The following is a 26,100-nucleotide window of genomic DNA, read 5'->3' as shown; positions in this document are numbered from 1 at the left end:
ATTGGCATTGCCTTGAACTTTTAATTTGGAGAATGTACATCTTTATATTGTATCTTCATCCATTAACAAGGAATATAATCTCATTTAATTTTGTTATTCAACGAAGTTTTACTGCTTTTATTTTTCCCACTGAGGTTTGGAAGCTTTGTAATTTTGTTGCTATTATGAACCGTATCTTGTTGTTATTATTATTTTTTTAATTTATTTCACAGGTAGAGTTATAGACAACGAGAGAGAAAGACAGAGAAAAGTCTTCTGTCCCTTGGTTCACCCCCCCAAATGGCTGCCACGGCCGGCGCTGCGCCCATCCGAAGCCAGGAGCCAGGTGCTTCCTCCTGGTCTCCCACGCGGGTGCAGGGGCCCAAGGACTTGGGCCATCTTCTACTGCTTTCCCAGGCAGAGAGCTGGACTGGAAGAGGAGCAACCGGGACTAGAACTTGCGCCCATATGGGATGCCGGCGCCGCAGGCGGAGGATTAACCAAGTGAGTCACTGCGCCGGCCCCAGATTAATTTTTAAAACTAGAGTTTCCTTCCCCGAAAGCTTTGGAGAGGTCCACGATGCGAGCTGTTCCGTCATCTAAGCGGAATCCCCACCTCTTCCGTCGGTACCACCTTCCCCAAACAGTTCGGAGCAGAGCATTCCGGGCTCTGTAGTACCGTCCTTTCAAGAGCTGTTCTGGAGGCGACAAAGGCGCACAAGACTACATTTCCCAGGAGACTCGTGGGCGGTTGGATTTCTGTTCCGCCTACCAACTTCCGGCGTCGCTGCGCATTCTAGGGCCAATCGGGATGCTAGGATTGCCGGTCCCTGCGGCTCTGATTGGTGCATTCGACTAGGGTGCCCGGGTTCAAATTTTCAACGGTACGAGTCCCGCGGCGGGCTTGCGGGAGCTTGGTCGTCAGAGCTGAGGCGAGGAGAGACCCGGCGAGCTGAGGTGAGGTGAACCGTGGGAAGACAAAGGGGAACAGCTCGGGCGCGAGGCTCCATTCTTGATTTTGGAACGGCTGGAGGTCGGCTCCCATCTCGTAGTGCGGTCCGTGCCTCTAGGCCTGGTCTCTGGGGCCGTTGGGGTGCCGAGGGCCGCCTAGGCCCGGCGGGGTGGGAGCGGGGGCTTTTTTGGGCCGCCGTTTTCTTTGAGACAAGATTTTTCCACGGTCTGTAAGGGAAATAGGGGGAATAAGGAGTTGCGGGAGGCTATCGGCCAATAATAGCGGCAACTAGAATCATTGCCGTTCTCTGCGTACGCGTTCCAATTTGATTTTCTCCCAAGCCAACGAAGTAGATGCGGTTTACAAAGGAGGGAAGCGAGACCCAGAATATAATAAACTTCTAGAAATGAGTGTGGTATTTGATGGAGGAAAACAGATGGGGCCCCAACTACGTTTCAAAACTTTGTGTAAGATAAATGGTGATAGAACATGATTGAGGGAGAGTTTACTTCCTGTTGGCGGTGTCTTCTAGTTTGGATTTAACGTGAATTCTATTAGGTATATTTGTCAATCCTATCCCTTTTTATCAAATCCCTTAATACCCTTTCTGATTTCCTTTCTTAGGACGTTAATAGATTGGAGGGGGAAGGAAAGCTATGAACCGGCTTTTAGTATTGTAGGATTGGTTTACGCCTTATTTTCTTGATATATGGTTTCTTTTTCTCACAGTTTAATAATATTTCAATAACAGGGACTTCCCCAAATCATTCCTGCTTAGAAAAGTATTTTTGACTTGCTGATTTTGCTTTAAATTAATCGCTGTGCTTTCTGGTTCAGCTTTACCTTGTCCTGAAATCCTGCGTTCTTCCTTTGAGTGTCTTTGCTCATCATATGCCGCCGTCAAAAACAGGACAGTTGGCTGCTGTAGTAAAGATATTCTTGTATTGTGAACTGAGTGTATTAAGCTACCTGTCAAGCCACCCCCAGATCATACTTGAATACCCTTGTTAAGGTAGCCAGTTAGTTGACCTCTGAGGGTCTACTGTGTGGTAGAATCTGCGGGTATACAGATATGTGAAGGGCTTTCTGGTATGCTTGGGAACAAAAAGATGGATTCAGATTGATAAGTATCAATCAGAACAAGACAAGGCAAAATTTGAGTGCTTTTTCAGGGCAGTTCAGAGGTGATGGAGATCAGTGAGGCTTAAAACAGGCGGAGGTTGCTTTGTGTGGAGCAAGTGGAATGCACACTGGTTCTTGAAAAGCAGAGTTTGTTAGAGACTGGAACAGTCATGGTGCACAAGAATCACTAAGTATCTGTTTAACTGAATAGGCAGGAGAGCACTATCTAAATTGACTACAGAATTGTGGGTATGGAAAGCTGGATCAGATTCAACTAGTTTGAGTTTTTAAACTCTTGAGATTATTTAAATAAAATAGGGTTATTTTGGCCAGACTTATGCTGAAATCTATATTCCAACATTGATAAAGTGAATTATTCCACAGTAGGGATTAAGTTTGTCCAGGAGAAGGGATTATGTGGGAAAGTTCTTAATTTCTTTTTTAGATACTAGGGAAGGTTGTTCAGAATCCTATATCCTCTCTGTATTTTTTCCTTTGGTCTTTCCTGGATCTCTTACTTGATTTTCTTTATGAATTGCTGGGGAAGAAAGCAGGAGGGATTTAAATGCTCTTTGACCAACTTAATTTTCTTTGCCATGGATAAGCTTAGGAAGCAGGAATTAACTACTGAGAGATTGAACAACAAAGTGGTTCTGTGAATACAATGTATTTGAAACACAAACCTAGAGATCAGCAGCCCAAGATACTTTATGAGAAAAGGATAGACAAATGTGGTGGGATTCTTTCTTTCTTTGCCTAAGGAAACTTGCTAAAAGGGAAAGACATTAAAGATAATGAGAAAAATATAAAATTAGAAGTAGGAGATTACTTTGGAAATTTAAGGGAAATGCTATTTATACTTTTTCCTTAAAGTAAAAGAGGATAGTACAACTTTGTTCATATTGTTAGTGAGCCTGCTATTTGTCTTGATGCTTGAATAGAAGTATACACTACCACCCTTTGGTGTCAGTAGTCCTAAATTGCAGGCTTTGGAAAGTGGGGGTAATGTCAGATACCAGAAAATAGCAAATGTACACTAAACAATTTCAGAATAGCTTTATACAGAGGCAACAGCAGTCTGTTAAGTTTAGCACGTTGGGAGATTTGTGCTACTAGTTCTCAGAAACATCCTTTGGGTTTTCGCAGGTTAGTTAGCCTTGGTCTTTATGGTCCCTTCCTATTAGTGTTAATCCTTTTCATTATGGAGAATCCAAATCTGTTTCATTGTCTTTCTGCTGCCTCTACTTCTTGAAAAGAAATATCTGTTAGACTTCATGATTTTAGAAAAGAGGTGAAAGATTATATTGCAATATGAGTCAAGTCTGACAATTTAAGTCACAGGTAAGCTGTGTCAACACCTGCGTAATATAAAAAGTGAGTAGGGGGACATTAATGTATCAGCTTTATAAGTGTTTAGATAACTTTAATGTGTCTTTATGAAGTAGCACAAACTTTGGGAAGAAATTTACTGAATACAGAAAGCACCCTCATAGGTATTTTGATAAATTTCTTTACAGTTTTTATGTGCCTATATATATATATATATTTTTTTTTTTTAATATGTTTATGGAGGGTAGATCCTCAGACCCTGAAAGCCCCTGGGCCTAGGAGCACAGACCTCTCCCAATCCCCCTACCCAAGGATGACATTAAAAGGAGCTCACATTAAGATGGGAAAAAAGTCATACACTAAAAATCTGTTACCTTTTTTTTTATTTAATAAGGTGAATGTTTTTCCATATCATGACATTTTTCTACAACGTAACTTTAATGGCCATATGGTATTCCATATGATTCTGCCATTGTATTTTACCCAGTGAAATCACTGGTCACAAAAAATGCATATTTTTAAGACTTTTGATATATAACATCAAATTGCCTCATGGGAAGATTATGCTGGTTTACACGCCCACTAAATAGTATGTATTCACATAGGCAAAAAAATACATATTTTTAAAAGATTGATTTATTTATTTTAAAGGCAGAGAGAGAGAGAAATATCTCCCATCTGCTGGTTCACTCCCCAAATGCCCTCAGTGGCCGGAGCTCAGCTTCAGTCCAAAGCCAGGAGCCAGGAGCTTCTTCTGGGTCTCCCACGTGGGTACAGGGGCCCAAGCACTTGGACCATCTTCTGCCTCTTTCCCAGGCACATTAGCAGGGAGCTGGATGGGAAGTGGAGCAGCCAGATCTTGAACTGGCGCCCATATGGGATGCCTACACTGCTTTCAGAGGCTTAACCTTCTGTGTCACAGCGTTCTTATTCATATGGTACAAAAATCAAAATAATTGTAGTTAAAATATCTTCCTCTAACCTTGTCACTGTCTTCCTCACTTCCCACTACCACATAGGTAAATACTTTTATTAGATTTTTGGGTTTCTGTTTGTGTATATTTCTGAAAGTAGATACCTTTTATTTATTTATTTATTTATTTATTTTGTGTGGTTTATTTATGTATTTATTGGAAAGGCAGAGTCACAGAGAGGCAGAGTCAGAGAGAGGTCTTCTATCACTAGTTCACTAATCAAATGACTGCGACAGCCGAGCTGGGCCAATTCGAAGCCAGGAGCCAGGAGTTTCTTCCTGATCTCACACACTGGTGCAGGGGCCCAAGGACTTGGGCCATCTTCAGCTGCTTTCCCAGGCCATAGCAGAGAGTTGAATCAAAAGTAGAGCAGTCGGAACTTGAACCTGCCGCCAGCACTGCAGACGGCAGCTTTACCTACTATGCCACAGTGCTGGTCCTGGCAGATACCTTTTAAAGTATACCAGTCTCTACAAAATGAAGTGATTGTCATTTAACTAGGATTGTAACCTCCTATAGCCCTGCCATCTACCCTTACAAACTCTAGGCTTCTTCTTATTGGAGTATCAGACACTTCAGGATACTAAAACATTTAGTTTTTTAGTATTCTATGGAGATCTGTGTCATAATTTGACCTAGAGATAATTAAACAGCATTCATTGATTTCTGTTCACATTCTGTTAATTGTTTAGGAGTGGGTTATGGTTTGTTGAGTTCTGTGGATAACTTAATATGGAGTTGAGTTTGTATCCTTTAAAAAGAACAATGTGAAACTGTTTTTGAGAGAAATGATGGAAAAATATATTTGCTTGAGGGTTCTGCATAGTGATGAATTAGAACCAGTGTTCATGTGTTCTATGTTGACTTCTGAGTGTTTGGACAGTTGAAGGATTGTCATTGTATTTTAAATTGACCCAATTTTGGAAGCTTCACAGATCTGTTTCTGTAAACAGATCTGATTTCACGTAGAAGTTAGCAAACATAAATGTGGAAACACAAAGTCCATTAAACTTCCTTCAGACTTAGTTTGTGACTTTGATTAACAGTTAAAATTGCACACTGGATTATGTTGCCATTTACTGCCTCCTGCTAATCCCTTATGTACAAGAAAAAAAATGTAGGTGTTTTCTCCATGGGTAAGATGAAAATAACTCAACTCTATTTTACTTGTGGTAATGTAACAGGATCTGTTCTCCCTTCTGAAAGTAGGGGAGGATGTCCCTGGGGAAATGGCATCGCCTGGGATGGGATCATCTTAACTAACCATACTTCTAATGAAGTCTTGACTTATTCTGTGTATTCCATTGCCAATTGTTTAACTCATGATTCTCTGTCTAGTAGAAATAGATGAGGCTCATCTCACAAACTGGATAACAGGTGCTTGAGAACATCTTATCACACCAAAGTCTTTGTTTTGCTAAGAACTGTGGGTCCACTATTTCAGTCCTGCTTAGAATGCACCCTTTGCAGCAATCTCCTACCCCCTCTGAATATGCACCTTGTGATTTATAGAGCTTGTCAAGGCTAGTTATTTTTGGTTTGAAAGTGAAGGGAGACATAAGGCAATGGGAGGTTAATTTCAGATGAATGTGGAAATAGGTTGCATTGCTGCTTCTGCAGTCTTCCTTATGTGTTTCTCCCCATTTATTCTCCCTTTTCATTTATTTATTCCCTCATGAAGTCCCCAACCTTCATTTTTAGCCTGTAGAACTCTGCAGGCCTATCTCATCCTTCAGATATCACTTCCATCAGTAAGACTGAGCCTTCTTCACCATATTCTCCTCTGTGTTTGCAGAGTGTCCTCTGTTTATGCCCTGTTGTAGCAAGAATCACCCTGTTTCTTAGTTATATTCCCCATTCAGCTGTGAATTACCTTAAGGAAAGGGGGAGGGAAAAAAATCTGTGTATCTCCTTTCGGTGTTTGCTTTTTGGAAACAAAATGGGCTGTTTGTTTTGATGAATGGCGTTTAAAAGGAATGGCTTAAAAGGAATCTTACTGGTTCCTGGCATATGGGATGGGTCTTCTCTTTGGGGCTGTTGTAGGATTGTTAGTCATTAATACCTATTTTTCCATTTAGAATGTTTTTAGTTTTTCCAGGAGTCTGAGCTGTGGCAGATTCAGATAATTTTGAAAGGAGAAGCTGATTCTCTGCTTGGCAGCTTGGTTTGTTTGAGGGAATGTGGTTGACGCATGTGCTTTTTTTTTTTTTTTCCTCAGTGAGACCTGTTGACAGAAATTCAATCTTGATTAAGGGGTACAGGAAGGCATCCAGTTCCCACCATGCCTGGGGTGCTCTGATTTGAACAGTTGCCTTTGGCTTTGGACTGTTCCATTTCCCAGGAGGCCCTGTGGACTTTAATTTTTGATTTTTACACCCTAATATTTATTTTTTTGTGGGAGAGGCAGTGTGAGGAAACTGGCTTCTTCTGTATGTTGTTCTTCTGTATGTTCTGCTCTCAGCCTTCATTGAACAAGTCTCAAAGGATAGTATTTGTTTACCTATTTCCTTTTTTCAGGAAGCGAGAGTTGGCCATATTAGAGCAAAAAATCTAAAAAGAAGCTTCTTTTTTTAATTAAAGGTTATATTAGCTTATTTGAAAGTAAGAGGAAAAGAGAGATGGAGAGACGATCTTCCATCTGCAGGTTCATTTCCTGCAGTTGCCCGGTTTGGTCCAGACTGAAGCCAGGAGCCTGGAACTCTATCTGGGTCTTCCACATGTACGTCAAGGACCCTAGCAACTGGGCCATCATCTGCTGCTTTCTCATGAGCCTTAGCAGGAAGCTGGATCAGAAGCGGAGCAGCTAGGACTTTAACTGGCACTCTATGGGATGCCAGCATTGTAAGTGGTGGCTTAACCTGCTGTGGCACAATATCAGTCCCTCTCAAGAGAAGCTTTTTTAAAAAGGGGTCATGTTTGAAAAAATATTTTGGTTCTATATAAAGATTAGGTATACTTTGATTTTCATATTTGTTTTATCCCCCACCAGTCTTAAACCTCAGCACATGATGATTGAAAACGCTTTTCATAATCTTTTGCTCTAGAATATCCACTGAGAAGTCCTCACTGGCCTCTAACATATAGAGCAAGCAATTTACATACAAAAGTACACTTTTAGAAAAAAGAATTAAGGGAATAATGTTTTTATGGTAGGATTCAACCCAGAGTTTTCCTAATATAAATAAGACTTGTAATTTACCCCAATTTTTTTTATGAGCAACTTCTCATGGATACTTAATTTTTGTGCAAAGCAGAAATTATTTGCATTTGTCTGTCAGGTTATTGTCATTTGATTATCTCTTCTTTTTGAAGAAATTTATAGGAAAATCCTATAAAGAGACCCCAGGTTTTAGACTCTTACAGACTTGGTTTTTAAATTTTTGTTTATTTATTTTTTAAAGATTTCTTTATTTGAAAGCACCACAGAGAGGGAGAGACAAAGGGAGATCCTCCATCTGCTAGTTCATTCCCCAGATGGCTGCAATGGCCAGGCCTGGGCCAAGTTGAAGCAAGGAGCCAAGAACTTCTTGCAGGTCTCCTGCGTGAGCAGCAGTGGGAATAGCTGCTTTCTCTGGCTGTTAGTAGGCAGCTGGATCAAAAGTGGAGCAGCCAGGACTCAAACTGGCACCTGTATGGGATGCTGACATCACAGGCTTTACCTGCTACACCACACGATGGCCCCTGTAAGATAAATTTCTACATTTGATAATATCTGTCAAAAACAAAAGTGTAAATTGCTCTCCAAAGAGGCTGGCAGTGTAGCTTCATAATCAGAAAAAAGAAGATAGGGTATGAGGAGTTGTTGAATTTGAACACTTTCCAGGTGGTTTTCAGCAGCATGCTTTGATGGAATTAGGGGTTTCAGGAGGCTAAGTGGGCTTGCTGCATGTTACATTCCTGCCTGTTCCCTCCCACAGCTTTAGTTGTCTTCATTACATCCTTGTCTGGGAAGTATTCCCAGTGACCTGGGTTAGGCATTAAGATCATGGGAATCCAGGAGTTTCCCATGTCTTCCAGCATGCTTGCTCACAAGAACAGGAAAACTTGAGCAAGGGAATTTTTTTTAACCACTGTCAGTCACTGAGAAATCTTTCATTAAGGGTCTTTAGAATAGAAATGTGGTCAAAGAGTAGAAAGATATCAGAGGTCAAATGACAGCGATTATACCTCATGGTAGTATGTTTTACAACACTTGAAATGCCTTTTCATTTGTTTATGGGAGGTAGGTAGAGATGTAGAGTGGTTTTGCCGATTGTCATATACATGTAGTGAATGTCAGAGGACTAGAATTCTGGATTTCTTTGTTTCACAAAGTGATAAAGTTTATTTGGAAGGTAAGGAAGCAAGCACACACACATGGGCCTGAGTATACCAGAGAGAGAGAGAGAGAGGGTGGGAGAAGGGAAATAGTGGGGGACCCCTCAGAACCTTCTCTTGTCCTTTTCTCTGATGGAAGAGCGAATTCTGGATTTCTATGTTTGGTTGTTTGTGATGTAACAGAAAATGTGACAGATGACTTATATAAAAATATTTTTCTTATTTCTTTCATTTTTTAAAAAGATTTTTTAATTTTTTGAAAGGCAGAGAGAGAAAGAGACAGACTGAGATCTTCCATCCCTTGGCCCACTCCCCAAATGGCTGCAACAGTCAGAGCTGGGCCAATCTGAAGCCAGGAGTTTCGAGTGCAGGGGCCCAAGTATTTGGTTCATCCTCCACTGCTTTCCCAGGTGCACCACCTGGTACCTGTACCTGTGTATAAATGGGATGCTGGCACCTCAGGTGGTGGCTTTACTTGTTATGCCACAGTGCCAGTCCCCCCCCCCCCCCTTTTCTTTTAACATTATTTATTTTATTTGAAAGGTAGAGTTACAGAGAGTGTAGAGACAGAGATCTTCCATCTGCTGGTTCACTCCTTAAATGGTCACAATGACTAGGGCTAGGCCAAGCTGAAACCAGGAGCCAGGAGCTTCATCTGGGTTTCTTATGTGTGGAGGGGGCCCAAGCACCTGGGCTGGTATTCACTCTTCCCTAAGGCTCATTAGGAGGGAGCTGGATTGCAAGTGGAGTGGCTGGAACTCAAACCAGTGCCCATATGGGGTGCCAGTGCCACAGGCAGTGGCCCCAAGTATATTTCTTACATAAGAGGGCTAGAGATATGCGGTTGCTACAGTTGATCATCAGTGATCCAATAGCTCAGTGATGGGGCTGGTGCTGTGGCATAGCAGATAAACCTGCTGCCTACAGTGCATTCATCCCATATGGGCATTGGTTCAAGTCCTTGCTGCTCCACTTACAATCCAGCTCTGTGCTAATATGCCTGGGAAAGCAGTGGAAGATGGCCCAACTCCTTGGGTCCCTGCACCCAGGTGAGAGACCCAGAAGAAGCTCTGGGTTCCTGTCTTTGGATCAGCCCAGCTCCAGCTGTTGTGGCCATTTGGGGAGTAAACCAGTGGGTGGAGGATAACTCTCTGTCTTCTGCCACTCTAACTGCCTCTCAAATAAATAAATAAAAATTTTTTTAAAAATAGTGGTATCAAGACCTATGTTTCTTTAGACAGTCCACACATGTACACAAGATGGCTACTATAGTTCTAGCTGTTATCTGTCTTCAAAGAGAATGAAAGAAAAAGCAGGAACAAGAGCTGTGGCTGTTCAGGAAAATAAAACTTTTCATATGAATCCCTTAGCAGATTGTACTTAGTTCTCATGGGTAGAATAGTCGAATGGCTACTCCAAGATTGGAAGGTAGTTATCAAGGAGATGACTTCCTTTTTAGTGTACTTACTATTGTTTTGATGATGTTCAATGAAAAATATTTAATCATACTTCATCAATGTTAATCTCTAATTCTCTTTATACTTATGGTTCATACTATATAATTTAAATATTATATACTGTTGTCTGTTATTTATAGAGTATGATTTGACCTTGGCTCCTGTGTAGATTTTGTGTTTTTTGTTGTTGTTGTTGTTTTATTTGAAAGTCAGAGAGAGAAAATGTCTTCCATTTGCTAGTTCACTATCCAGCTGGCTGCAATGGCCGGAACTGCGCCTATCTGAAGCCAGGAGCTTCTTTGGTGTCTCCCATGTGGATGCAGGGGCCCAAGGACTTGGACCATCTTCTACTGCCTTCCCAAGCCTTAGCAGAGAGCTGGATCAGAAGTGGAGCAGCCGGGTCTCAAACTGGCGCCCACAGGGGATGCTGGCACTGCAAGTGGGAGCTTTACCTGCTACACCACAGCGCCACTCCCCCTTTAATTTTATTTATAGATTTTTTTTTTCTGTGTTAGATTTTTAAGTTCTTTTGTGTTTAGGACTCGATCTAGTTTTTGTGAGAGGATACAGTCTTTGAATTTTGGTAAGAAGGGAACTGGATATCATCAAGCCCACATCTTGTGACTCCTAGCAAATCCTCAATGTAAGAGAAACATGATGAATAATGAAAGAAGAGGGTTACTGAAAAATTTAGAATGGAAATGATAAAGAACATTAGTCAGAGCAAAAGACTAAAGAGAATGGATCTATTTGGAAATAAATACAGTTCTATTTCCTATGCAGATAGAGACCTTAACTAATTCACCTTTTCTAATTCACAAGGACAGAGAGCAGAAGGATATAGAAAATAACATTGTACTGAAGTCAGGAGCCTCAGTTCTAGATCTAGCTCTACTTATATAACTGTGATATTGGGCAGGTCATTTAATCTCTCTGATCTTCAGCTCCTCTTCTAGAATGGAGATATTAATTGCTGCTATACAGGATTGTGTGAGCATTAGAAATAGTACATTCTTAGTACTTCAAGGCAGCTGGCATATAATGAGCACCTCTAGTAGTTATTTCTTACCATTATTGTTAGTATTATTATTGTGTGATTGTGGAGCATTCCTTTTTGCTTTAATTAATCTTTACATATAAACTGCAAAAGCTAGCTGTTAACCTATTTTTTTTTTTTTAAGATTATTTATTTCAAAGTCAAGAGTTATAGAGAGAGGTCTTCTTTTTGCTGGTTCACTCCTCAAGTGGCTGCAACAGCCACAGCAGAGCCAGGATGAAGCCAGGTGCTTCCTCTGGATCTCTCATGTGGGTGGCAAGGACCCAAGTATTTGGGTCATCTGCTGCTGCTTTTCTCAGGCCATTAGCAGGGAGTCGGATTGTAAGTGGAGCAGCTGGGACACGAATTGGTGACTAAATGGGATGCCGACATCACAGGTGGCAGCTTTCCCTGCTATGCCACAATGCCAACTCCATAAATATGCTTTTGAAGAGTATTTTAACAATATGTAACAACCTGCCTTTGACCCAGCAATTCTACCTCTTAGGATTTTTTTTTTTTTTTAAGATTATTTATTTATTTGAAAGGCAGAATTAGAAAGAGGCAGAGAGAGAGGGAGGGAGAGTGAGAGAGAGGTCTTCCATCTGCTGGTTCGCTGCCCAAATGGCTGCAACGGCCAGAGCTGGGCTGATCTAAAGCCAGGATCCAGGAGCTTCTTCCAGGTCTCCCACAGGGTGCAGGGGCCCAAGGACTTGGCCCATCTTCTGCTTTCCCAGGCCATACAGAGAGCTGGATCGGAAGTGGAGCAGCCGGGACTCAAACTAGTGCCCATATGGGATTTTGGCACTGCAGGAGGTGGCTTTACCTGCTACGACACAGTATTGGCCCCAGGATTTTTCTTAAAGGAAGAATTCTAGGTGTATAAACATTTAGCTATGAGGATGCTCCTTTAGAAGTATCTTTAAAGTGAAAATATTGAAAAAAGCTAAAATAGAGGATAAATATTTATGGTGCAGCCATTGATGATGTGTCTGTATTTACTGAGTTGGAGAAATGTTCACAAAATGCAAAGAGTAAAATGTCAGTGACCCACTTAAAAGTAGTTTTTGAGGGAGAAGTCTGGAATACTATGGCATTATAGTTTTTTTTTTAAATAGATGTTTTTAGTTATCTGTTCTTTATAAGTATGCATTTTTATAATAAAATGAGGGCATAAAGAACTAAATTAATAAATGTTTATGCAAGTGATTTCTGGTCTGTACTTCCCTTCCAACACACAGAATACTTTTAAGTGTATGTTGTTCCCTAGATAAAGACAGATGGCTCATTAGGTTTCATAGGTGATTATTTGCCAATGAGCATGGCCTTTTGGTTATTTTTCATACTACTTCTAGCTGTTTTGTTAAATAGAGCTGGAGTGAGTGCTCATTTTTAAACTTACAGATTCCACAGGATGCATTGTAAAACTTTTTTTTATTAGCAGGAGTAGGGGTAGGTCTATCTTTGACTTGTTCCTTTTATTATGTATGTTGTGCCTTTTATGTGTATTGCAAAATCATTTTCTTGATGTCCACAAAGAGTAATTTTTTTTAAAAGTTTATTTTATTTATTGGAAAGGCAGAATTACAGAGAGAAAGGTCTTCCATTCGCTGGTTCATTCTCCAAATGGCCACAAGAGCTGGAGCTGAGTCTGTTTGAAGCCAGGAGTCAGGAACTTCATCCAGGTCTCCCCACATGGGTACAGTGGCCCAAGCACTTGGACCATCTTCCGCTGCTTTCCCAGAGTCATTAGCAGGGAGCTGATCAGAAGTGGAACAGGCGAGACTCCAATCAGCACCCATATGGGATGCTACAGACAGTGGCCTAATCCACTATGCCATAGTGCCAGCCCTAAAAAAGTAATTTTTGAAAATATTTCTAAGGAAAAAAACCTGTACTTGACAAAATTGTGTCTAGCTCTTACTATGCAACATCTAGTTGGAAGAATGAGGTGTACAAGTGAGTAAACTGAGTAAAGCCTGTTCTTCAGGAATTTGCATGGTTAATTAATATAAATTGGATGGTAAGTGTTATAGCAGAGATATAAACAAAGCACTGTGGCGTTGGAGAGGCTGTTACATAAGGAGGCAGAAATTGCCTCTTTCCAGTTCCAAATGTATTTACTTCAAGAAATGTCTTCAAGTTACTCTCGCACTCCCCCAAAAAACTTTTAGATTGATTTGCCAAAGTAAAACATATTGTTCTGGTGATTTTCAAAATTGAAAATGTTATAGTAAAACCAAAGTAATTGTTAGGGAATCAGTACCTTAATTAATGTTCAACCAAATTTCTGAACCATTTCTTTGCACAGAAGGTAACCCATTGGGAAAAGTGATACAAATACTGGGAAAAATCTGCTGGTCTGCACTAAGGAAAATGTCACAAGTTCAAAGTTCTTATACCTTTGATGCTCCCACGGACTTCATCAATTTTACATCTTTGAATGATGAAGAAGATAGCGAAAATGTAGATTTGTGGTTTGGTAAGTGTCAAGTTTCTGTGGCCATTTTCGGGGTTAGTGGCTTACTTTGTGCTGAGGATCTTTCAAATACAGAAGCAATTGCAAGAAAATAGCTAAAATCGAAACTCCCTTCCATACTAAGACATGTTGTCTTCCATGCTATCCTAGAAATACAGTTGGCCCTTGAACAACACTAATTTTTGCAGATTCACTTACTGTGCAAACTTGGCTTTTTTTTTTTTTTTTTTTTTGAGATTTGTGACACTTTGGAAAAATTTCCAGACAAAACATGTAGCCTTGAAATATCAAAAGAATTAAGAAAAAGATAAGTCATGATTGCATAAGAAATATGTAAATAATAGCTTATGTTATCATTTCCCTGAGAAAATGTGTGGACTTATGAGGATTTCTTTTTCCAAGTTTTTCTTTCTTTTCTTTTTTTTTTTTTAAATTTTTTATTTTTTTATTTTTTTGACAGGTAGAGTGGACAGTGAGAGAGAGAGAGACAGAGAGAAAGGTCTTCCTTTGCCGTTGGTTCACCCTCCAATGGCCGCCGCGGCCGGCACGCTGCGGCTGGTGCACCGCGCTGATCCGATGGCAGGAGCCAGGTGCTTCTCCTGGTCTCCTATGGGGTGCAGGGCCCAAGCACTTGGGCCATCCTCCACTGTACTCCCTGGCCACAGCAGAGAGCTGGCCTGGAAGCGGGGCAACTGGGACAGAATCCGGCGCCCTAACCGGGACTAGAACCCAGTGTGCCGGCGCCGCTAGGTGGAGGATTAGCCTACTGAGCCGCCGCGCTGGCCTCTTTTCTTTTTTTTTAAAGATTTTTTTTTTATTTATTTGTTTGAAGCAGAATTATAGACAGACAGAGGGAGAGACACAGAGAGATCTTCAATCCACTGGTTCACTCCCCAAATGGTCGCAACAGCCGGAGTTGGGCTGATCTGAAGCTAAGAGCCAGGAGCTTCTTCTGGGTGTCCCATGTGGGTGCAGGGCCCGAAACACTAAGGCCATCTTCCAGTAGTTTTCCAGGCTGTTAGCAGAGAGCTGGATCAGAAGAGGAGCAGCCAGGGCACAAATTGCTGCCTTTAGGGGGTGCCGGTGCTGTAGGTGGAAGCTTAACCTTCTGTGCCACAGTGCCAGCCCCATTCAAGTTTTCTTTACATCAACAACAAAGGTATAAGCATAACAATACTATAAAATATAGTTTAAATGAAAAAAGTGAATCTCACAGCCTTCCTTAGTTCTAATATTTACTTCCCAATTTTCTTCCAGATAATCACATCTTTTTATACAGTTGCAGTCAGAGAATACATACAGAGAGTAGTTATTGCTAGGATTTGCTGCATTCCTGAAGCTGTCAGTAGAACAAACTTTTCACTGTTTTGCACTGATTAGTTCCTAGGGAGAACCTAGCTCTGCTCTAGCCTAACACATCCCACATTCCCTTCTTATCTCCCTAGTTGAGGAAGATCTGTAAGACTAGAAGATGTCCTTTGTGAGCCCTACAGATTCTCGTGGCTATAGTTTTCTGTAAGAGGAACATGATGTATTTTAGTGATAGATAAAGCCAGTTTATGCTTGTATGGCCCTAACTGTGTATCAAGCCAAGATTAGGAGCTATTCACAGTGCAAAGTCTGCACTTTGCTTTTTCTATAATGCATTGTTTAATGTTGCCAGTTTTTTAGTGATAGTTTTTAAAGTCTATCTGTGACTTGCACTTGTTTCCTTTTGTTTGCTAGAACTTTACTTGGGTTGGAAGTATATCAGTAGGGGGCTTTAGTCCCCATTTTAAGTATGTGGCACTGATTATAGCTTTCTTACTGATTTTTCGGATGATAATGATCTTACCTTTTCACAGAGGAGAAGGCCAATTTGGAGAATAAATTTCCTGGGAAGAATGGGACAGGAGAGCTTTTGCATGGCAAAACTACTCTGAGGAAAGCTAATCTTCAGCAAGCTGGTGTCACACCTCTGAGACAAGGTAAAAAAGACTATTTTAGAAAAAAAAGTTCCTTGGCAGAAAGAAGAGACAGTACAATAGAAACCTGAGGGGGAAGATTATCTAAATGCTTTTTATTAATAATTAAATTGACTAATTAATTTTCTCATGGGAAAAAATGTGCTGTGCTGTGCTTTTTTGAAAATCTTTTGTAACTTAAGGTAATACGTAATTTTATTGCCAGACACATAACTGTTTGTCTTCTTATAATATTTAAAAAAAAAAAAGATTTATTTATTTATTTGAAAGGCAGAGTTACAGAGAGGCAGAGGCACAGAGAAAGAGAGATAGAGAGGTCTTCCATCGCTGGTTCACTCCCCAGATGGCCGCAATGGCCCGAGCTGAACCAATCTGAAGCCAGGAGCCAGGAGCTTCTTCTGGGTCTCCCACATGGGTGCAGGGGCCCAAGGACTTGGGCCATCTTTTACTGCTTTCTGAGGCCATAGTAGAGAGCTGGATTGGAAGTGTAGCAGCCAAGACTCAAACTGGCGACCAAATGGGATGCTGGCTCTACAGGTGGCAGCTCTACCACAGTGCCAGCCCCCTTATAATAAAATTTAATGTAAGCTCTCCTGTGTGTCTGACTGGGAAACAAAACAACAGGAGAACCATTGTACAAGAATTTTTACAAGAAATTTTAAAAGATGATTGACATTTAAACTAGCAGTTACTTAATATGCAGAATATTGTCTTACTTGATGAGAACATGAGAAGCATTCTGTAAGAGGTCATAAATTCGTCTTTAAAATGATTACTTTAAAACAGCTCTACATATATCGCAGCATGTAATTCACCTACTGAAAATGTAAAATTTCAATATTTTTTGTTAGCTGAGCAGCCATTACCATCATCATTACACAATATTTGAAAATTGTTCTGTGGGTAAATCTGAAATCATTCTCAGTCACACCATTAAAAACTCTCCAGTTAAAAGAGTTGACTAGAGGCCAGTGCTGTGGCGCAATGGGCTTACCCTTCACCAGCAGTGTGGCATCCCATATGAGCATCTGTTTGAGTCCCGGCTATTCCACTCCAATCTAGATCTCTGCTAAGGCCTGGGAAAGCAGTAGAGGATGGCCCAAGTGCTTGGGCCCCTCCACCCAAGTGGGAGACCCAGAAGAAGATCCTGGCTACTAGCTTCAGATTGACTCCTAGCTTCAGATTTGCTCAGCTCTGGCCGTTTTGACTATTTGGGGAGTGAACTGGTAGATGGACGACTTCTCTCTCTCTGCCTCTGCCTCTCTGTACCTCTCTCTTCCAAATAAAGCTTTATGGGGAGAAAAAGTTAACTAAAGGGGCTATATCGGAGAAATAGCTGTATTTTCAGTGAACTCGATTAGTATACAGAGTTTGAGCTGCTGTGCTGATTGTGAAATGATTCATGGTTATAGGAGATAAATACTGAATTTGGGGTCTGGGTAAGCACCTTGAACTTTGGTGAATTTCTCCTTCTTACAGAGGGAATAGAACTGTTTGGCATGTTTCATCTGAAACATGGTCTTCAAAAAGTTCATGGAGGAGTCATAGTTGTGATGCAGTGGGTTACGCCAGCTCTTGTGATGCTGACATCCCATATGAGTGCAAGTTTGAGTCCCACCTGTTCCACTTCTGATCCAGCTCCTTGTTAGTGTGTCAGGGAAAGCATTGGAAGATGGCTCAAGTGCTTGGGTCCCCTGCTACCCATGTGGGAGACCCCGATGGAGTTCCTGGCTTTGGCATGGCCCAGCCCTGGCCATTGCACCACTGGGAGTGAACCAGGGGATGAAAGATCTCAATCTTTCTTTGTCTCTCTCACTTACTCTCTCTGTAACTGCTTTTCCATTAAAATAAGCAATTTTTATTAAGTTCATGGAAAATGTGTATTATGTACTCTCTAACTCTGCCTGCCTTTCAAATAAATAAATCAATCTTTAAAAAAGGAATGAATGAAGTTGTGTTACACTAACAGATCTGGCATTGAATATTTACATAATCATGATAATGTGAATACTGCTAATATAACATCCACAGTGCATGGATTTCAAAATTTTGCTCCAAAATAAACTTACCTCTTAACTCCATTTTTCATGATCCTTTTGAAATATCTTTGTGCTTTGAACACCATGGGCCTTAGGGCTGTATTTTCAGTTGAATTTCATTTATTTATTCAGTGTGACAGATTTTCTGTTGCTGTGATCTTTCTGCTTTTCTTAAATTGAGAGGGAATGCACTTTGAGTAAAGACTGTTTTGTATCCAGTGATTCACATCGTCACATACAACAGTAAGTCCCTAAGTAAGAGGCCTCTGTTGGATCTACCCTGTGGTAAAGACCATGTACCCTACTTAAATGTGTGACCCTTAAACTCCTCAGAGTCTTTGTATTCATTTTTTCTTTTTAGATGGTCCCAGGAATTACTCTTGAAACTGATCTTTTTTTTAAATTCCATGAACTTTTTTTTTTTTTTTTTTAAAGATTATTTATTTGAAAGGCAGAGTTACAGAGAGGCAGAGAGAGAGAGGTCTTCCATCTGCTGGTTCACTCCCCAGATGGCCTTAATGGCTACAGGTACGATGTTTCGATCACAGGAGACAGGAGCTTCTTCCTGGTCTCCCACACTGGTGCAGGGGCCCAAGAACTTGCGCCATCTTCTACTGCTTTCCCAGGTCATAGCAGAGAGCTGGATCAGAAGTAGAGCAGCCAGGACTCGAACTGGCACCCATATGGGATGCCGGCACTGCAGGCAGTGGCTTTATCCACTATGCCACAGTGCCAGCCCCTGTATTCATTCTTGTTATACATTCTCATTCCTTTGGCAATGTTTTTCCCTCTGCCTAGGATACTTTTTTTTTTTTAATATATTTTTAAAATTTATTTGAAGGGCAGAGTTAGAGAGAGACAGACAGAGAGAGATGTCTTCCATCTGCTGGTTCACTCCCCAAATGGCTGTGATGACTAGGGCTGGGCCAGGTCAAAGTCAGGAGCCAGAAGTTTCTTCTTGTTCTTCCACAAGGGCCCAAGCCATTGAGTCATTTTCCACTGCATTCACAGGAGCTTTAGCAGGGAGCTGCATTGCAAGTGGAGCAGCTGAGACTTGAACCAGCATCCATATGGTATGCCTGCGCTGCAGGCTGGGGCTTTAACCTGCTGTGCACAGTAGGTTAAGATAAACTCTTACAATACCAGTATCTCATATCACAGTGCCAATTGGCTTCCTGGCTACTCTACTTTAATGTGCCTGGGAAGGCAATATCTATAAGGTTATGTCTATAATGCTTTATAATCTGATTATATTAGCAATATTCATATTATCATGATTATGTAAATAATCAATGCCAGATCAGTTAGTGTGACACAACTTCATTCATTTTTTTTTTTTTAAGATGTATTTATTTGAAAGGCAGGCAGAGTTAGAGAGGCAGAGAGAGAAAGAGGGAGATAGAGAGAGAGAGGTCTTCCATCTGTTGGTTCACTCTCCAAATGGATGTAATGGTCAGGGCTGGGCCAAGCCAAAGCCAGGAGCTTCTTCTGAGTCTCTCCCATGGGTGCAGGGCCCCAAGCACTTGGGCCATCTCCTGCTGCTTTCCCAAGCGCATTAGCAGGGAGCTGTAGCGGGAGTGGAGCAGCCAGGACTCTAACTGGTACCCATATGGAATGCCGGCACTGCAGGTGGTGGCTTTACCTGCTATGCCACAGCGCCAATCTCGTCATTCCTTCTTGGTTCTTCTTGACTCTTCAGTTCCATTGCTATGACCTCTGGGTCACAGAGGATGATTCTGATATCAAGATCATGTGCATTTTCTTTTCTTTAAATGTTATCAATTGCTTAACTTTTTGCTACACTGTAGTCAGTTTCATTTTAGAAAGTGATTCTTGGAAGTTAAAGCTGCCTTTTTGGGAGGGCACTTCTCTTTTTGTTAATATCTTTGCTCCCTTATTCTGAATATTCTTTCTTCATATACTACTTCATTTTGCAGGGACACATGTTCAAAGAACGTCCTCAGATTAGTTGTAGGGAGGAAAACTTTGAATTCTCATATTTGTAAAAGTCGTTCCACTTTCATATATAGTTGAAAGGTTGAGTTAATATAGAATTGTAGATTGAACATTACTTAACTACGTTGTTCTTTTCTCTTCTAACCTGTATTACTAATGAGAAATTCAGTGCTTTTTATTTTTACCTGGGTGATTTCGATGTAAGCTTTCAGAGTTTTATCTTTGTTAATGTTCTGAAATGCTAAGAGGTTATGTTTGGAGTGCTTTCTTCTGAGGTAGTGTCTTAGGCTTGCAAATGGACAGGGCCCTGGATACTTCATTTCTGTTTCAACCAAAGTAACTTTTTCTTAAATTGACACGTAATATTTCTATGTAATATTTTTGGGTTACAGTGTTATAATTCAATACATGTGTATAATGTATGAGAGAGTTGCTTTTATAAACTAGCCTTCTGCATAAGAGTTCACTGGAACTAATGTTTCATTGCTTAGGAGGTGTGTGTGTGTATAGTTTTTTGATCTATATTAAATTATGTATCTCCAGCTCATTCCTTGGACTTTCAGTGCTAACTAGTTTTTGATCTCCCACAGTTGATAACACTTATTACAAAGAGGCAGAAAAAGAAAATATTGTGGAACAGTCTTTGCCTTCAAATGCTTATTCTTCCCTGGAAGTGGAGGGAGTAATATTGAAAAATACTCCAGCTCAACCTCAAAGGTAAGACTGTCTGGTACTCAAAAGTTGTGACTATCAAAAAAATGTAAAAAATAAATAATAATGGCAGAGTACCTACTATGTGTGTGTACTGTGTTAGACTCTATTTTGTCTTATTTAATCCTTATAACATTTATTAGTTATAGATAATATGCTAATTTGTAGATGAGGACTCAGAAATACTAAGTTGCTTGTCCAAGGCTGAGAGAGCACTCCCATCTACTGGCTTACTCCCCAAATGCCTGCATTGGCCGGGATGAGGCAGGACTGAACCAGGAGCTAGGAACTCAATCTAGGTCTCCTACATGGGTGGCAGGGGCAAAATTTCTTGAGTTATCACTGCTACCTCCCAGGGTGCCCATTAACAGGAAACTAGAATTGGGAATGGAGATGGACTCAAATCTGAAGCACTCTGGTATGTAATATGGGCATTTCAACTTGCATATTAACTGCTAAGCTAGATGCCCACTCCACCTAGAAAAGGAGAAGGTAATTGTCAGCAAGTTGTTGTTTTTGTTTTTTATTCAACTTCATTGGGGTCTATTTACTAACACTGGTTTATTAATTCATTTTTTAAAGATTTACTTATTTATTTGAAAGGCAGATTTATAGACAGGAAGAGGGAGAGACAGGTCTTCTATCCACTGATTATTTCCCCAAATGGCCACAACAGCCAGGGTTGGGACAGGTTGAAGCCAGGAGCTTGGAAATTCATCTGGGTCTCCCATATGAGTGGCAGGGGCTCAAGTCCTGGACCACCCTCTGCTGCTCTCCCAGGCACAAGAGCAGTGAGCTGGATCAGAATTGGAGCAACCTGGACTCAACCAGCATCCATATGGGATGCTGGCATCACAGGTGGTGGCTTTGCCCATTACACCACAGCACTGGCCCGAACCAGCATTTAAATAATCAAATTTTATTTGTTGAATTTTTTTTAACTTTTTTTTAAAAAGATTTATTTATTTGAAAGTCAGAGTTACACAGAGAGAGGAGAGGCAGAGAGAGAGAGGTCTTTCAACCATTGGTTGACTCCCCAGATGGCTGCAACTGGACAGAGCTGCGCTAATCTGAAGCCAGGAGCCAGGAGCTTCTTCTGGGTCTCCTACGTGGGTGCAGGGGCCCAAGGACTTGGGCCATCTTCTACTGCTTGCCCAGGCCACAGCAGAGAGCTGGATTGGAAGTGGAGCAGCTGAGACTAGAACCGGCGCCCATATGGGATGCCGGTGCTTCAGGCCAGGGCGTTAACCTACTGTGCCACAGCACCGGCCCCCAAGATTTTTTTTTTTAAAGATTTATTTATTTATTTGAAATGCAAAGTTAAAGAGAGAGAGAGGGAGAGAGAGAGGTCTTCCATCTGCTGGTTCACTCCCCAAAAGGCCACATGGCCAGAGCTGCACCAGTCCAAAGCCAGGAGCTTCTTCCAGGTCTCCCATGTTGGTGTAGGGGCCCAAGGACTTGGGCCATCATCCATTGCTTTCCCAGGCCATAGCAGAGAGCTGGATTGGAAGTGGAGCAGCTGGAACTTGAACCAGCACCCATATGCGATGCCAGCACTGCAGGTGGCAGCTTTACCTGCTATGCCACAGCACTGGCCCCAAGATTTATTTATTTATTTGAAAGGCAGAGTTACAGAGAGGCAGAGGCAGAGAGAGACAGAGAGAAGTCTTTTATCTGCTGGTTCACAACCCAAATGGCCGCAATGGCTGGAGCTGGGCCAATCCACAGCCAGGAGCCAGGAACTTCTTCCAATTCTCCCATACAGGTACAGGGGCCCAAGGACTTGGGCCATCTTCTACTGCTTTCCCAGGCCATATCAGAGAGCTGGATTGGAAGTGAGGCAGCTGGGACTCAACCAGTGCCCATATGGGATGCTGGTATTACAGGTGGAGGCTTCATTTACTTGTTACACCACAGTGCCGGCCCCTGTGTGTTGAATTGCAAAATCTATGGACGAGAAAGATTAAATTCTTAGAGTGGAAATACTAATACTAAACTTATTATAGCTATTGTAGTTTGACATACTTGCATGTTTCTAAGGAAAATTTGCATATCTGTAGTAGATACATTCATTTTCGATTAATTTTGTCAATTCCTTCACCATAGAAGATCTGTTAGACTCTCTGCTCAGAAGGATTTGGAACAGAAAGAAAAATGCCATGTAAACATGAAAGCTAAGAGATGTGCCACTCCTGGAATCATTAGTGACATTCCACCTTCCAAAAAAATGAAAGTGTAAGTAATTATGCTTCTTATTGCAAGGATAGACATATTGTACCTTGTATACCTGTAAGATAAGTTTCTTTCCTGAATTTGAATTTTAAAGTGAATAGAGTAAAATCACAACTGGGAACATATTTAATCCCTTTGATGCACTTGGAGCTTGGGAAACTTCTAAAGCCATGACCATGGTTAGGTGAATGGCTACTTGTCAACTTGGAGAGTGCTCAAATTGTAGTTGTCACAGGTTAATAAAAAGCTGAGTACTTGGTACTTGTTCTTACCAGTTACAAATGTATTTTGCTGCAAGTTAATTAGTCTATTTAGTCTCAGTGGTTTAATGAGTAGTGATTTATTTTCACAGAAGTGTAGAAGTACAGTCTGCTGACTGGTTCAGAGAACAGTGTTAGGGCTAACATCTGTGATTCTTAGCTTTTTCCTTTTCCTTGTTGCCTCATTGTCACAAGATTTCTGTTATATTTCTATTTTTTAAATATTTATTTATTTGAAAGGAAGTATGACAGGGAGAGACAGAAAAATCTTAAATCCACTGATTCACTTCCCCAAATGGCTACAACAACCAGATCTGAGTCAGGTCAAAGCCAGGAGCCTAGAACTCTGTGCTGGCCAAACACTTGGTCCATCATCGGTTGCCTTCCCAGGCACATTAGAGTAGCCAGGAAGCAAACTGGCACTGTAGTATGGTATACTGGCATTGTAAGAGGTATCTTAACCCACTGTGCCACAATGCCACTATATTTCTAGGCATATCATGTTCAAGGAGAGTAGGGCAAAAGAAGTAGGCAGTACCAATATAGCAGGAAAGTGAAATCTTTCTCAAAACCATTTATTTATTTATTTTTTTTCAAAGATGCATTTATTTGAGAGGCAGAGTTACTGACAGAGAGAGGGAGAGACCAAGAGAAAGGTCTTCCACCCGCTTGTTCACCTCCCAAATGGGCGCAATGGCTAGAGATGGACCTATCTAAAGCCAGAAGCCAGGAACTTCTTCCGGGTCTCCTATACCCGTATTGGTGCCCATATGGGATGCCAGTGCCACAGGTGGAGGCTTAGCCCACTATACCATAGCACCAACCCCATCTGTTTCAGTTATGTCTTAGTTCCCTAGACTGTCATTTGGATCCCCTAGTTGCAACAGAGGCTGTCAAGTATAATCCTTACTTGTAACTTGGTGCATTGCTGCTTCCTCCTCAAAATTTGGGGTTCTATTAGTAAGAAAGAGATGGAATAGGTATCAGAAAGGCAAGTAGCTGTCTGCTGTTTGATCATTTGATGATGAGCAAGTGAAATTCCTCTTTACCATTGGAAAATTCTTAACTTCCACTGGCTTTCTCAAAGCTTACTCGTTGGAACCATTGGTATGTATGATCTAATGATACTGTTGGAAGAATCTTGTAGCTGAAGCATATTTGTTATCCTAAAGAATGAGAAAATTTCATCCACACATAGTAGATTTAGGGAGGTGAGTGGTATGTGATATACTTAACAAGTTATGCATGTTTTGTCCTCTTCCATTCCAGTTCTAATAATAAGAAGAAATCAGAGGAAGAAGGCAGTGCTCGTAAAGATATTTCTGGCAAGAATGAATCTTCTCCAGAAAAAGCTAAAGGTAGCAGACACACTGTAGCTTGTGTACCACCTGTAAGGTAAGTTTCTTTTCTTTTCAGAGTGAAATAGGGTAAAATTACAAATGGGAACATAGGCAATCTGGTACACTTGGAGCTTGGGAAACTATTAAGGCTGTGACATCCTGAGATGAATTTTTCTGTTCTTGGATGGTGTTCAACTCTTAAAACAATGAGGAACACATGCTATTAAAGCAAATAAAAAGAAAGAATAAAGAGAAAAGTTGGAAATGTTCTTAGTACCTAAATTGAATAGATCTTTTTTTCCAATTCCCTTCTAGTCTTTACCTAAGTAAACATACATACAAGTATTTTCAGTCAAATAACATTAACATCCTTTTTATTCACTTGCCTGGAGACCATTTCATTTTTTTCCCCTGTGCTGCTGCGAAGTTGTCTCATTTATCATCAAATTATATTTAACCATATCCTGTTAAAAGCATAGTTTCCAGTATTTATTCTTATAAGTAATCTGTGAACCAACTTCACAGGTAGAGCCATTTCTCTGAGTGGTTTTCTCAGCATAAGGAAAGATTCTGTGATCAAAAGGTCTGACTGGTTTTATGGGTGTTGATATTTATAGGCAATTTAAAAAGCATTTATTTATTAGAGGGAGAAGAGAGCATCTGCAAGAGCACTCCCCAAACTGCTGATTGACTCCCCAAATGCCCATATAGAGCAAAGAATGCAGTCCAGGTTGTCCATGTGCATGGCAGGAACTCAGTGACTTGAAACATTCACCTCTGACTCCTAGGGTCTGCATTAGCAGAAAGCAGGAATCAGGAGCCAGAACCATGTACTAGGTACTCTAGTATGGGAGAAAAGTATTGTAACTGCCAGCCTAAACACCTGTTCTCTGCCAATTTTATTTCTGCCATAAAAGTACTGATTTACATACTACTGGCTTTGAAAGAATATTTTTATAACCTTGTAAGCTTACCTGCTTTTTTTTTTTTTCTAAAGATTTATTTTATTTATTTGAAAGAGTTAGAGAGAGAGGTAGAGACAGAGAGAGAGGTCTTCCATCCACTGGTTCACTCCCCAGATGGCTGCAACAACTGGAGCTGTGCAAATCCGAAGCCAGGAGCTTCCTCCAGGTCCCCCACTTGGGTGCAGGGGCCCAAGGACTTGGGCCATCTTCACTGCTTTCCCAGGCCATAACAGAGAGCTGGATCAGAAGAGGACTTGAACTGGTGTCCATATGGGATGCCGGCACTGGAGGTGGTGGCTTTACCTGCTCTGCCACAGTGCCAGCCTCTGCTATTATTAATTATATTCACCACATTGTATGATAGATCTCAATAAAAAAAAGTATTCTTCCTGAGATTTAAAAAAATTTTTTTCTTAGACCATCTCCCCATTCTTCCCAGCATCAAATTATTTTTATTTTAATTTATTGACAATACTATTTTTTTTTTTTTAAGATTTGTTTATTTGAGTTACAGAGAGAGAGAGGAGAGAAATCTTCCATCCTCTGGTTCACTCTCCAAATGGCCACAACCACAGGACTGGGCCAGGCTGAAGCCAGGAGCCAGGAGCTTACTTTGGGTCTCCCATGTGGGTGCAGGGTCCCAAGCACCTGGGCCATCCTCTGATTTCCCAGGCACATTAACAGGGAGCTGGATTGGGAATGGAACAGCCAGGGCTTAAACTGGTATCCATACGGGATGCTGGCACTACAGGTGGAGGCTTAACTTTCTATGGTACAATACTGATTGCCCCATGTAACTCTGCCTTTCAAACAAATAAAAAGTAAATCTTAAAAAAAGAAAGAGTGGCTACTGTATATATATATTGAACTTTACTGTGTGTCAAGCACTCTAGGAACATCTGATTTAACAGCCACAAATATTCCATGAGCATGGGTATTTACATTCCTTAATTTTTAGTGGAGAAAACAGGCTCAAAGATTTAAATAG

General features: G+C 41.0%; 1 protein-coding gene across 4 annotated transcripts in view; it reads left to right on the top strand.

The window, feature by feature from the left end:
- The window catches only part of TPX2 (TPX2 microtubule nucleation factor), a 54,175-nt gene continuing 28,075 nt past the window's right edge, over nt 1–26,100 (top strand). For 2 of the 4 annotated variants that reach the window (XM_070051967.2, XM_008256161.5), the window contains exons 1-6: nt 1–936; nt 13,478–13,648; nt 15,490–15,612; nt 20,195–20,321; nt 22,425–22,550; nt 24,077–24,202. In XM_070051967.2, coding sequence (XP_069908068.1) covers nt 13,543–13,648; nt 15,490–15,612; nt 20,195–20,321; nt 22,425–22,550; nt 24,077–24,202 — 608 coding nt within the window. In that variant the 5' untranslated portion in view covers nt 1–936; nt 13,478–13,542. Of the gene's footprint in view, nt 937–13,477; nt 13,649–15,489; nt 15,613–20,194; nt 20,322–22,421; nt 22,551–24,076; nt 24,203–26,100 lie in introns of all 4 variants that reach the window. The other 2 variants (XM_008256162.5, XM_002710846.6) reach the window with 1 other exon arrangement.

The sequence above is a fragment of the Oryctolagus cuniculus genome, chromosome 11 (genome assembly GCF_051225735.1).
Source record: "Oryctolagus cuniculus isolate XC-2025 breed Fujian yellow rabbit chromosome 11, ASM5122573v1, whole genome shotgun sequence".
NCBI lineage: Eukaryota > Metazoa > Chordata > Mammalia > Lagomorpha > Leporidae > Oryctolagus > Oryctolagus cuniculus.
This window is presented reverse-complemented; position numbering and strand designations above follow the sequence as displayed.